General features: G+C 36.0%; 1 protein-coding gene across 1 annotated transcript in view; it reads right to left on the bottom strand.

Moving 5' to 3' along the window:
- Window positions 1–5,700: 5,700 nt before the first annotated feature.
- LOC144195748 (transmembrane protein 132B) overlaps window positions 5,701–14,685 on the bottom strand; it is a 114,036-nt gene continuing 105,051 nt past the window's right edge. Inside the window, exons 8-16 of the mRNA XM_077715568.1 lie at window positions 13,704–13,767; window positions 13,507–13,638; window positions 12,910–12,987; window positions 12,741–12,803; window positions 11,552–11,686; window positions 9,244–9,372; window positions 8,341–8,643; window positions 7,978–8,246; window positions 5,701–6,314 (exon numbers count right to left, since the gene is read on the bottom strand). Of these exons, the coding sequence (XP_077571694.1) occupies window positions 5,723–6,314; window positions 7,978–8,246; window positions 8,341–8,643; window positions 9,244–9,372; window positions 11,552–11,686; window positions 12,741–12,803; window positions 12,910–12,987; window positions 13,507–13,638; window positions 13,704–13,767 (1,765 nt within the window). The 3' untranslated portion in view covers window positions 5,701–5,722. The remainder of the gene's footprint in view (window positions 6,315–7,977; window positions 8,247–8,340; window positions 8,644–9,243; window positions 9,373–11,551; window positions 11,687–12,740; window positions 12,804–12,909; window positions 12,988–13,506; window positions 13,639–13,703; window positions 13,768–14,685) is intronic.

Here is a 14,685-nt window from a genome sequence, read left to right as displayed (position 1 = left end):
AACATTTTAGCGATAACATTAATAAACTTAAAAAATAGCACTTACCTTACAACAAAAGTACACTTTTCGAACATTTTAGGTGCTCAAACTTGACTTACCTTGTCTTCTCTGATCCAAAATATGAAGTACATCATCATAATAAACTGGTGATATCATTGAAATACATTTTTAAGGTACTCGTGTGCCCCCTAAATAGATGGCACCCTGCGCAATTGCATATTTTGCACATAGCAAAACCGCCCCTCAATGTCAAAACACACATGATCTCATCATAATTTACAAAATAATAACATCAGATAGGCTGTATAACCCCCACCAATACATTTTTTTGCATTTAATGCACAAGAAATTGCTAAAAATTAGCAATATAATTAAAAAAATTAAAGATGAGCATTTAATTTAGATCAGAAATTCCATACAGTAATTTAACCACCCTGATCTGGCATCCCAAATGCCTCAAACTTGACTTACCTTGTCTTTTCTAACGCAAAAATCATCAATTATACCATTATAATACATTTGTTAGTCTACCCATAGCAAAAATCGATTTAGAAGCTATTTTATTTAATAATAATAATACCTAAGAAAATCGGACAGGTTGTGTAACGCCCACCAATGTTTGTATTTTTAAAATCATCATTTAACGGACAAATATTAACCATTAATAATACAATTTATAAGTTTAAAGATGAGTATTTACCTTAAAAAAGAAGATCTGGTCGAATCTTTATCATCTGTCAGTCACGGACAGTTAAGGACTCATCTAAGTCTTCTTGTTTATTTAACAAACATCGGTTGACTAAACTTGTTTAAAATAAATAAAAAATAGTTTCTTGTTAGTTCTTCGTCTTGGATTATGAGGCAAACGTGATATTTTCAAGCAGATTTCTCCCTTTTTAACCGACATTTTCTCAGGAAATAACAAACGAAAGTCAGCGTGGCAATTTACTGTCATTAACAGCAGCTGAATAAAGTGAACTTTTTTTGCGACGTAAGAAAACAGCGCCCCCAGGTTTTCGTGAGGTGATAACGAGAACTGCATGCTAGACACCATCCTTATTAAATCGTACATTTAAAATACCGTAATATCATATAAAATAATCATTATAACAGTAAAGCATAAATTTGGACAAAATGACGTGTTAATTTAATTGAAATGAATGTTTTTATTCTATAAAAGTGCTGTTTTAACCCAAGTTTTTAAAAAAATATTATTATTAATTAGTATGATGTCATATTTAGACCATATTTAAGAAATAATAAATCAAAAATTATGTTTACGGGGGAGATGATGTCTTAGTAAGATTGGTGGAGACTCCCTGGCTGTTTTTTGGTTAAAAAATAAATGATTAATAATTAATTCATGATTGTAAAAGTGTTTCTTCCAGAATTTTCAAATCTGCCTCTGTTGCCGTGTTGTCATGACGACACACACAAATGTCACCAGTGATTACCGGAAACAAAAAAAAATAAAAAACCCTGGAGAATGAGTAAACAATAATTTCCGAGCTTTTGTTAAGATCATGAAAAAAAGCCTTTGAACAAGGTTAAACCAAAACACCATCCAAATAGTAATGCTATCAAAAAAACATTTTCACTGTAAAAGCTTTTTCATTAACTTTTTACTTTTAACTGTCTTGGGAAATAACCAAAAAATAACATTTTTGAGGCGATTTTTCCACATTGAACTCATTATTTTTCATCCTACAAGACATTTGTTGTCGAAATATACAATATATTACATTTATTTTGATTGAAATGGAGCAAATTTTGAATTCTATCAGTATTTCATTTTAGTTTTTACAGGAGAAAAAACAAGGATTATTTTTACGAGGGTCGCGGGGGGTGCTGGAGCAAATCCCAGATAACCGTGGGCAGAAAGTAGAAAAACAACCAATCATAACCAGAGGCAATTAAGAGTGTCCAATTAGCTTAGCCTGTGTGGGAGGAAACTGGAGTACCCGGAGAAAACCCACACAGGTTCGGATAGAATGTGAAGAATGTGTTCTTTTTTGGAGCAATTTTAGGGTATTTTTTCTACAAAATATCTTCTAATAAATAAAAATAAAAATGTGACAAATAAAAATTGTTATTTTGACTAAAAATTTAGGTTTTTCTATTTCACAATAACTTTTTTTTTTACTTATTTTGCATTAAACTCTCAAAAATATCTGCTTTTATTTGGAACCGATATTTATTTACAATAACTTGAGCCAAAAATTCCAAAGCCTCAAAACAAGTAATAAATGACCACCAATTAAACAGATAAAATCAATTTTTAGCCATATTAGCACATAGCATCTAGAGCGTGTCTCAAAGTGGCAGCCCGGGGGCCAAATCTGGCCCACCGCATCATTTTGTGTGGCCCTGGAAAGTCAATCATGAGTGCCGACATTCTGTTTTAGGATCAAATTAAACTGAAAAGTATAGATGTACATTAAATTTCCCGATTTTCCCCCTTTTAAATCAATAATTGTAATTTTTTAATCCATTTTTTCTGTGTTTTTAGTTAAAAAATCATTTAGTAAAATCTAAAAATATATTTAAAAAAAGCTCAAATAACCATTGTTTTAGATCTATAAAAACCTGAATATTCACACCATTTAATCCAGTTCTTTTAATCCATTTATATAAAAAAAAATCTAAATATTATATCTAAAATAGTCCGGCCCACATTAAATCAAGTTGACGTTAAAGCGGCCCACGAATCTAGAGGAGCTTCACCTGAACAAATTCAACGTAAAGGGAGTCAAGGTACAAATGAGGTACTTGTAAAAACACCATGTATGTACTGTGTGTGTGTGTGTGTGTGTGTGTGTGTGTGTGTGGGTGGTTGGTGGGTTATGTTTTCTGGGGGTTCCATCAGTTCCACTGCTTGCACCCGGAAAAGTACTTTGCTGCTTTGAGATGGACTGTTTTTTTTTCCTTCTTTCTACTTCTTCTTTCCTAGAATGAAAAGCGGCACAGCGGCAATTACCGGACCATCATTGGACTGTCAGGTGGGGGTCGAAGGGTGTTGTAAAGCGCCCCCACACGACTTTACAGCAACGGGGGAATAGTCGACCTCTACCTGGTAGACTTTCAAAGCCGTGTTTTCTGTCCTGTTTTTACATCAGATAAGGACAGTCTTGAGGGTTTTTTGTGTGTGTCGCTGTTTTGGTTTTGTGTTGGGCAAAATATGATTGAATATGAATGGCACAAGGACCTGGAGTTCAGCCTGTATTGTGTGGCAGTTCTGGAGGTCAACACTAGAGGGAGGGGGGTCACTTAGATAGGGCAGGGTTGTTAACTCGGGTGGAAATTTGATGTGTGGAAATCAATGGAGGATTTTGGGAAAATATTAATACAAATAATAATGATGATGATGAGGATGATGATGATGATGATGATGATGATGATCATGATAAAAATGATAATACTACTACTACTACTTCTACCACTTCTACTACTTCTACTACTTCTACTACTACTACGATTACTACTGCTACTTCTACTACTTCTACTACTACTTCTACTACTTCTACTACTACTTCTACTACTACTTCTACTACTACTACTACTACTACTACTACTACTACTACTACTACTACTACTTCTACTACTACTTCTACTACTACTACTACTTCTACTACTACTACTACTACTTCTACTACTACTACTTCTACTACTACTTCTACTTTTACTACTTCTACTACTACTACTTCTACTCCTACTACTACTACTACTTCTACTACTACTACTTCTACTACTACTACTTCTACTTCTACTCCTACTTCTACTTCTACTCCTACTTCTACTTCTACTTCTAATTCTACTACTGCTACTACTACTACTACTACTACTACTACTACTACTACTACTACTTCTACTACTTCTACTACTTCTACTACTTCTACTACTACTACTACTACTACTACTACTACTACTACTACTACTACTACTACTAATACAAATACTAATACTAAGATTTAACCTTCAAAGTAACACATTTGTACTCCCTATTAAAAACCATGAACATAAGGGTTATTTTCTGTTTTGCGGTAAGAAAACAACCATTAAATTGATGAATTATTAATTTTCTGATGATATTGACCCGAATAATGTGGTTTTTATTCATACAGTATCTTAAAAATAGCAAGTGTTTTGATATTTTGTCAATATTTTTCCTTTAAAGTGACACATTTGTGCTTTTTGGAATATGAAGATGAAACTTATGAATCGGGGGGCGGCTTATACGAGAGAAATTGTAAAATTTGACGACTTTTAGGCAATTTTAAGGGTACATTATACACAGAGACAAGAAAATACGGTAATAGGTCCATCCCATAGTTTGACCACACCTCAAAATCGGTTGCCAGATAATCGCAGGGCTCAATACGTATAAATTATATCATAATTGTGTGAAAAATGGGCAACTCGTGACCATTTATTGTTGTTGATCCTGTTTATTTACAACATTTGATTACATTGCACTGACTCAAGTTTACAAATAATAAATATTGCCGTCCTAACGATGCCGTCTTTTTTAATTGGCCAATTTTCTCTGCGTCGTCACCTGAGCTTAAAACACAAAACCATCCTCTTCAGTGCTTAATTTAAATAAATAATTGTTATTTTTTTCTAAAATAAAAAGTCTAACACAAGGACAAAACAGACTATATATTCCAAAATAAAGTTAAAAAAGAAATATACTTCTAGAGTGGTCCGTGGTCACGCAATAGCTCCTCCCAACAGGAAGTAGACAGTCTTTTTTCACCCAACTAGGGGGAGGAGTTAAGTTTTGACAGGAAGTGATGTCATTGAAACGGTGGAAGTGTTTAGTTTCAAATGACGTAAAGTCAAGAAACTTCTTGTTGAGAATTCTGCGAGTTTGAGTCCAAGTTTTTTAGGTTTAGATGAAAAGTCTTTGATTTTGAAAACAGGAAATGGTTGTGTCGATACAGGAAATGACACAGAAAATAATAGGAAAGTTTAAAATAAGAGTATAAATCTAACTTTTTGTACTAGAGTTGTAAGATTGTTAAAAATGACATCATAAAATGTCATTTTGCAAATTGGGCTCTTATTGTGAAAAGGCGATAAAATGGAAACATAGCGCTTGCGTTTATAACTCAACTACAAAAAAAAGTTTTTTTTCATTTCCTTTTACTACTTGTGCAAGTTTAAGTACCTCTTACCTCCTTTTTTTTTACCGCTAAATGATTTAATTTTGAAGACAGGAAATGACCCGACAAAATAAAATGTGCATATCCGAAAAATTGCACAAAAATAATTTCCTCATGTAAGGCGATCAAACTTAAATAATATTTCTTATGTTTTCTTTTTTTGTTCCTTTCTTTTTTATGCAAATGGCAACTCTTATTGTGAAAAGCACAATGGTTTCCTGGAAATGGCAACAAAAGGGCCCAGTTGATGGTCATTTTATACAATAATCCTGGCACTCCTTACAAATTGTTTATTTTCATCCTCCCTTTTGGAATTGTTGTCTTTTATTGCGTGAAGCCGACATCCGCTTCCTGTTTGTGTCTCCGCCCCTTTTTGCATTGGTCCCTCCTGTATACCTTTTCCATCCAAAAGGCATAACAGGTGAATTGTCTTCACAGGTTCACCCTTAACCCAACAAGCCCCGCCCATCTCATTTCCCAAAACGTCTTTTGATTGGTCAGGGATAAACTCCTAAGCCCCGCCCCTTTCCCCGCCCCCTCCTGGTCCCTCCACTTAGTCACAAATTGTCTTGTAGCCTTTCCATATAGCTCCTAATTTCCGATTGGCCGGCGTCTACGTCGTGACACACCCACTTGATGTCGTCCTCGCCACCCTTTCCGAGTAGAACCGAAGGGTTGGCATAAGGACCGCCCACGGCCACGCCCTGGTGGCGTTCGTTGGGCAAAACAGTGGCGAAGGAGTTGAATTTAACCCGTTTGCGTTTAGCCGACGCCCTCGGCGAGTTGTTGAGGTGTTCCGGGTCATGTCGGGCGGTGGCGATGGCGGAAAGGCACTGGTGGGGATCCTGGAGGGACCGGGGTAAGGTCTGGCTACGGGATACACCCCGGTGCGGACCCCCAGAGGCCCGGTTGGTGGCTACGGCTAAGACGGCGCCCGCCCCGTTTAGGAGGTATTTGCTTTCCTCGTAGGCGTCCTCGCCGCGGTCGATGATGGTGGTGCACTCGTCGGGAAGTGGACCACCAGGACATGAGTCCGTGTGGTCCGGGTGGTCCGCCAGGAGGTCGGCTTCGTTGCCTAACCACACCCAATCGTGGGCGTGGTTCATGTTGCCACCTGTTTCCAACACGGGGACTTGTTTGTGGCGGTACCTGAGGATGACATCCCATAGTAAGTTGTGAAAAAAATGGATGACTCATGGTGGGTGGTATGATGTCCTCGACCTATGGCGTTTTGACGTCATGACAACAGGAGTTTTTTGCTTAGCTGGCGTATTGTGCTTGTTTGGGGTTGTGTTCCGGGAGGACCTTTGGCTTTTCACCCTGCTTTTTTTTTGTGAAACATGGCCAGAAAGATGGAAGTTGGGTCTTTTGGGTTCAGCTAAAAAAAATGGCAATTATGATGAAAACCAAGCAAGGGAAAAGGAGGGGAAAAAAAACAATGTAGGTTGGTAGAGATAGGATGGATTGAGACCAAAATGTAGCCAAATGGGGTTTTGTGGTCTTGCAATGACTTGTGTGACTGGTGTCAAAGTGGCGGCTCGGGGGCCAAATTTGGTCCGCTAAATCAGTTTTTTGTGGCCCGGGAAGGTCAATGATGAGTGCCGACTTTCTGTTTTAGGATCAAATTAAAATGGAGTATAGATGTATAATAAATTTCCTGATTTTCCCTCTTTTAAATTAATAATTGTGATTTTTAAATCTATTTTTTCTGTGTTTTTAGTTCAAAAATCATTTTGTAAAATCTAAAAATATATATAAAAAAAAGATAAAATAAACATTGTCTTATATCTATAAAAAACGGAATATTCAAGGATTTTAATCATTTTTTCAGTTTTTAGTTCAAAAATCATTTTTTTAAATCAAAAAATATATTCAAAAAAATTCTAAAATAAACGTTGTTTTAGATCTATAAAAAACTGAATATTCAAGGCTTTTAATCCATTTTTTTCTGTGTTTTTAGGGTTAAATAGTTTTTTAGATGTATAAAAAAACTGAATATTCAAGGCTTTTAATCCATTTTTTCTGTTTTAGGATCAAATTAAAATGAAAAGTATAAATGTATATTAAATTTCCTGATTTTCCCCCTTTCAAATCAATAATTGTCATTTTTTAATCAATTTTTCCTGTGTTTTTAATTCAAAAATCATTTAATAAAATCTAAAAATATATATGAAAAAAACTAAAATAAACATTGTTTTAGCTCTATAAAAAACTGAATATTCAAGGCTTTTAATCCATTTTTTCTGTTATAAGATCAAATTAAAATGAAGAGTATAGATGTATATTAAAATTTCCTTATTTTCCCCCTTTTAAATCAATAATTGTCATTTTTTAATCCATTTTTCCTGAGTTTTTAGTTCAAAAATCATTTAGTAAAATCTATATATATATATATATATATATATATATATATATATATATATATATATATATATATATATATATATATATATATATATATATATATATATATATATATATATATATATATATATATATATATATATATATATATATATATATATATATATATATATATATATATATATATATATATATATATATATATATATATATATATATATATATATATATATATATATATATATATATATATATATATATATATATATATATATATATATATAAAACTAAAATAAACATTGTTTTAGATCTTTAGATCTATTTATGTCTTTAATGAGTCACTAATAGCTAGATAGCAACTCTCCTACCTTGAATAATAAGAATTATATCATCTGTGCTGCTTTCAAGTTAAATGGACTTTAACACATTGAAAATCCAAAATCAGTACCTGAAGGCAAAGCTGACACAGTTGATGAGGAAGACAAGTATGGCCAGACAGAAGACCCCCAAAAGGGCATACATTCCAATCTCCAAATCCGACAGTCCCCTAGTGGTCTGCGTCAGCTCCCCATCGGCCGGTCCGGGCACCTCAACCTGCGCCGGGTAGCTAGCATAGTCCCCCGCCTGGCTCGGACCCCCACCCCCAACCCGACCGCCACTACCGGCTTTCCCACCCGACATCCGATGCGTCACGGTACTCTTTGTCGTCAGGCTGACCTAAATGATTGGACGTAGCATAGGGAAATCAGAATAAATGGTTGTCATTTGTGTATGTGGGTATTTTTCCATTATTTTGGGGGTGTTTTTCTACCTTTCTCATGGCTCCTTCCTCACGTTCCACAGCTACCGCTACACTTTTGGAGTTCCATTCTGTACCTTCGCCGACTTTGGGTCGTTCGGTGCCATTTTCTTCTCCGTTTTCTCCCTCGAGAAGGCCGTCAGTTCCTTTGGGGTCGCCGTGGGAGATGCCGAATTTGACCGCCACGTTTCCGAGACCTGAGGCTAGTACGCTTTTTCTCTTGGATTTTTGGCATGTTTCTGAGATCACCATCTCTACACGGACTAGCGGACCCCGGCCTTCGCCTTCCGCCACCACCACAGGCCATTGTTGCTCCTGGTTTAGCATCAGGAAGAAATACACCAATTCAGTACAGTTACCCATTAGATCACTGGTGTCAAAGTGGTGGCCCGGGGGCCAAATCTGGCCCGCCACATCATTTTGCGCGGCCCGGGAAAGTCAATCATGACAACTTTCAGTTTTAGGATCAAATTAAAATGGAGTATAGATGTATATTAAATTTCCTGATGTTCCTGCTTTTAAATCAATAATTGTCATTTTTAAATCCATTTTCTGTGTTTTTAGTTCAAAAATCATTTTGTATAATCTAAAAATACATTTTAAAAAGCTCAAATAAACCTTGTTTTAGATCTATAAAAAACCCGAATATTCAGGCCTTTTAATCTAGTTCTTTTAGTCAATTTATAAAAAAAAAAAATCAAAATATTATATCTAAAATGGTCAGACGATTTGTACAAATTTTAAGGGCCAAAAATGGTTTATCGATCAGTACAATTGAAAAATCTTTCAATTTATTAATCAATCAATATTATATGAAGCAATTAAAAAGCTGTACTGTAAAAACTGCAATGCGGCACATATTTGCACACATATGACATTATTCAGGACTAACTTTTTTGAATCGGGAGCCCTCACCTGATTGGTTACAGAGATGACATTTTCGTCCAATGACACAGCGGATAGCAGGAAGTCTTTCGGGTCGTAGATGTCGAGGGGCGTAACCGAGCCGTCACTGTAGTGGATCCAAGCGCTGATGGCGGCTTCCTGAAAAGGCCATGGAACACCATTAAAAAACATGGAACATTTTACGCCGCTTATACGCGAGAAATTGTAAAAATCAATGATTTTAAGGCAATTTTAAGGGTACGCTTACACGTGGAGGCTAATATACCAAAAAATACACTAAACCAAGGCTGCATTAATGTCAACTCGATTTTATGTGGGCCAGACCATTTTAGATATAATATTTAGATTTTTTTTTTAATAAATTGATTAAAATAACTGGATTAAAAGCCCTCAATTTTCAGTCTTTAATAGATCTAAAACAATATTTATTTTAGCATTTTTTATATATATTTTTAGATTTTACAAAATTATTTTTGAACTAAAAACATAAAAAAACATTAAAAAATGACAATTATTGATTTAAAATGGGGAAAATCAGGAAATTTAATATACATCTATACTCTTCATTTTAATTTGAACCTAAAACACAAAGTCGGCACTCATCATTTACTTTTTCGGGCCGCACAAAATGATGTGGCGGGCCAGATTTGGCCTGCGGGCCGCCACTTTGACACCAATTCGATTCCAATTGGATTGGTCACCTAGCATTCTAATGCTAAATGAATGTGTCCCACCAGTCAAACTTAGACAAAACAAAACAAACCCATCGACTCACAATACGTACACATTTCGTCATGGCAACGAGCGGCTCCCTGCCAATCATGAGGCTAAACACGGGTAGGTTAAAATGACAGCAGAGGTGGGAACAAGATGCTAAGATACTAATAAAAATATTCAGGCGCTTGGACAGTTAGTGGCTCCAAGTTAGACATGAAGCTAATTAGAAAGTGATTATCATGTAAGGCAGATAGGCAGCAAGAGACTTTCTCAGCACCGGATTACTCTTTGGATTCACTGATTACAACCTCGGGGCTTCTTCTTCTACGCCGACCTGCCGTCAATGAGGTGTGTGTGTGTGTGACAGTGTGTGTGTGACGGTGTGTGTGTGTCTCAAGTTTCATTGGACGAAAAAAAATAGAAAAAAAGCCCTGTGGGAGTTGAAAAACTCTTCCATTTCCGATTTTTTTCCCTTCCATATGAAGTATATATGAAATGCAAGTATTACAATTCGGACCATATTAAAAAAATTGAAATATAACATATGGAGTCACGTTTTAATGTTAAACTTCGCATGTATTAGTTTTTCAAGTATGTAGTGGTAGTTTAACTGTTTTTGGTGGGTTTAATGATGGATATATTTGTTCAAAAAGGTTGGTAAAAGAAATTCTGGGGTTGAGGGCTGTCGTGGGTTTTCTTTGGGTGCTATGATTACCTCCCAGATTCCCCCAAAAATGCTATTTTTGTATGTTAAGCTAGTTGGTGGAACACTATAAATTGCTCCGAGCTATGATTGCTTGTGCTTTGTCTTCTTGTGGCTTGCGATTGGCTGGTTACCAATTCAGGGTTAAGTGCAATAGGCTCCAGCACCCCCTGCGACCTTCGTGAAGAAGCATGGTTCAGAAAATGAATGAAAAAATCAATCTCGTGATTCAAACTCAAATAACATTCAAATATAGGCAATTCTAATCCTTCAGATAGTCCTTTAACATTCTATTACATTGGTGGTGAACATGCGGCTCGAGAGCCACATGCGGCTCCCGGCCAAAACAAATGCGGCTTTTTGCTTCTTATCATATTTTGTGTATATATACTGCAGTTCTTCTCGGCCTCGTTTCATGTTTCTCTTATTTGTATTCTCTCTTAAAACACACTCAAATTTATCATGGGTCATTAAAATCAATTGATAAATGATATTTTAAAAAAATAATTTGGCAGACTAGATTTTTTTTAAGATGCATTTGACGTAAGATGACTCTCAGTTTAAATTTTTTTCTCTGTGTCTAACTTGTTCCACTCTTCTATTATTCCCCCAAAAATAATAATAATAATTTAAAAAATAAAATAATAATTAAAAATGAATATATATATTTCATGCAACACACACTTATTTATGACTTATTTCTTTTTGTCTAAAATGTCTTTTTCCTGTGTCTGTATTCTCACCCTCTTGCTACAGTAACAGTGAAAATTCCCAAATCCCGGACAAATAAAGTTATATAATCTAAAAAAAAACCTTTCCAGCCTTTTCTAAAATCCCAAAATATGTGTAAATATGTAAATAATCCTCCTACCAAACAAAATGCGTCATTTGCAATACCTGTTTGGGTGCTCGCATGAGGTCACTGGCGGTTGCCGTCAGTTGAACGGCTTGCGAATTCCCACCGGCGGCGGCGGCCGCCATGTTGAGAGACAAAGACGCCACCAGCTGGACCCCCATGTCGTTGATGGTGACCTGAACACAGGAGGACCGGACGTTCATTCACCCTCACGACGTGACCCGGACGCCAACACTACTATTATTATTGTCGGAGCGGCCCGAGGTCATGTGACCTGGGTTATTGTGACGCGCTTGTTCCGTTGCTTTCGAGTACTTTTTCCACTGTCAATTAGTTGTGATGGTGGTGCTTGAGTACAAGGGGAAAAAGTAGCTCCAATGTGATGGTTTATATGCTGGGGCGTCAAATTCTAATTGGTTTATGAGTCATATTTGTGGTAATTTGTTCGACTAGTTTATTTTTGGAGGTGTTAGATGTCCAATTTACAATTTGGAAGTAATGAATACAGGAAATGTAGAGTTGTTTTGGGGGATTTGGTAACATGGAGCTGGATAAACTTGGGGTTTGTAACTTGAAACATTTGTGGGTAGACATATTTGTAAGTAGAGGTGCAATTGTAAAGTCTTCCCTCGATTATTGTGGCTTCAATTTTCGCAAATTTTCCTGTCATTTTTTTCTGCTATGAGCTTAAAAATTAATTTAAGTTCAGAAAAATGTGAAAATTTAAGCCACTCCCTCTTTTTATATACTAGGACATAACACTGAAGAAAAAACATATATATAGTTTTAAGTTCATAAAAAATGTGAAAATTTAAGCTACTCTCTTGTCTTTCTATACTAGGACTCAGCACTGAAGAAAAAATATATATAAAAATGTGAACATTTAAGCCACGCCCCTGTCTTTTGCCGTCTACTAGGACTCAGCAATGAAGAATAAAACATTTTTTTTTATTTTTAAGTTTATAAAAAGGTGAAAATACACACTGAAACTCAGAAGTGGAAGCCACTCTTGCTACTAGGACAGAAGAAAAAACATGTAGTTATATTTATAATTATATATTATATAATAAGGGTGACTCTACTTTGGAATTTTTCAATTATTGCGGCTATTTTTGGTCGACATTAACCGCAATATTCGAGGGATTACTGTGAAAATTACTGTACATTTTGAATTTTTGCATGTATTTGTCCCAATGAACAGTGTTTTTTCGCACTTTTTTGTATCGTTACCTTGTCATCCAACACGGTTACCGTCTTTTCCGCCAAGATGGAGTCGGACAATGGCGACAACACCTGGCAACAAAGAACATAGCAATAATTATAGTCTGTCAAAATTGACAATGTGATGGAACATGCAGATTGATGCAGGTTAAATTCCCTTTCCGTGTGTTGCATGTACCTGTATGGTGGTGATCCCCAAGTCCCGTCCAATCAGAACGCGGCCATCCACCAGCTTGGCGATACGTTCATCTTCCACCTTTGTAGTACAATGGTCACTTTATTAGGTACACCTTCTTAATGTACACTACATTCTATCATTACATTACGCCATAAAGTGGGCGGTCGGTGTACAAAATGATGTTAAATTACCTGAAAAATTAATTGGAGACAGACTTTTGTAGAAAACTAATCGTTTGTCATTATTAAATGTACTTCAAATTAAAATGTCATAGCAAAAAATATTTCACCTGCTTCAAATTACAGATAAGATGAAGAAAAATGGAACTAATTACCGTCATTATAGTCAAAATAAGCACCTGTTAAAGTAAAATTTGCAGTTTTTCTTATATCTTTAGCTTTGAAAACGATAAAAGTGAAACAAATAAGAGTATAAGTCCCAAACTATAAATACAAGTGCGACTTATATACCAGAAAATACGGTAAATGCTATGAGTTGCATGTCAAAACATGTACAAGTCAAATACAAACATCTTAGAAAGATGATATTTCTGGCAAAATAAACATTTTTATATGGTATTTGATAGTTTTTATGGACCTTGAGCTGGTCCAGGACTAGATGGGTGATGTCAGCCTGCCAGTCGGCCCCCAGCATGTGGACCACCTCCCCTCCCGGGTCGGCAGGCTCGGCCACAAAGTGGGTGAGGACCCTTACCAGAGCGTACTGGTACTGGAAGGGAGAAAACGAGATGTCAGTCAGAATGTCGCAAAAAGTTTGGAAAGGAAGTACCCAACCTGCAGAGTGCATCCTTTGCCCTTCCTCTCGTCGTCCTCGTCATCATCGCTGTCTCTCGTCGGCCTGCCAAGAAAACTCGTCTTTGAAAATAGATACTTTAGAGTCTTCCATAAACACAGTGAAACGGTATAATTGAATTCAGCCTTCATTAACTTATGTTTGTATTTATTAACAACAAAATGATGTGAAAATACACGACCAAATACAGTATTCCCTCAATTTCTGCGATGAACCCTAACCCTAACAATTTTGTATTTAAACACAACCTAACCCTAAACCTAACCATTTTGTATTTAAACACAACCTAACCCCTAACCCTAACCAGAACCATTTTGTATTTAAACACACCCTAACCCAAACCATTTTGTATTTAAACACACCCTAACCCCTAACCCCTAACCCCTAACCCATAACCCCTAACCCTAACCTTAACCCTAACCCTAACCATTTTGTATTTAAACACAACCTAACCCTAACCATAACCATTTTGTATTTAAACACACCCTAACCCAAACCATTTTGTATTTAAACACACCCTAACACCAACCCCTAAACCTAACCCTAACCCTTTTGTATTTAAACACAACCTAACCCTAACCATTTTGTATTTAAACACACCCTAACCCAAACCATTTTGTATTAAATCACACCCTAACACTAACCCCTAACCCTAACCCTAACCATTTTGTATTTAAACACAACAATCCTAACCCCTAACCCTAACCATAACCATAACCATTTTGTATTTAAACAAACCCTAACCCTAACCATTTTTTTTATTTAAACACAACCTAACCCTAACCCCTAACCCTAAACCTAACCCCTAACCCTAAACCTAACCATTTTGCAATTAAACACACCCTAACCTTTGTTTATTTAAACACACCCTAACCCTGACTCTAACCCTAACAATTTTGTATTTAAACTCAACCTAACCCTAAACCCTAAACCTAACCATTTTACATTTAAACACACCCTAAC

This window comes from Stigmatopora nigra, chromosome 4 (genome assembly GCF_051989575.1).
Source record: "Stigmatopora nigra isolate UIUO_SnigA chromosome 4, RoL_Snig_1.1, whole genome shotgun sequence".
Lineage (NCBI taxonomy): Eukaryota > Metazoa > Chordata > Actinopteri > Syngnathiformes > Syngnathidae > Stigmatopora > Stigmatopora nigra.
Note: the sequence above shows the minus strand (reverse complement) of the source record. Positions and strands in the feature narration are given on the sequence as shown.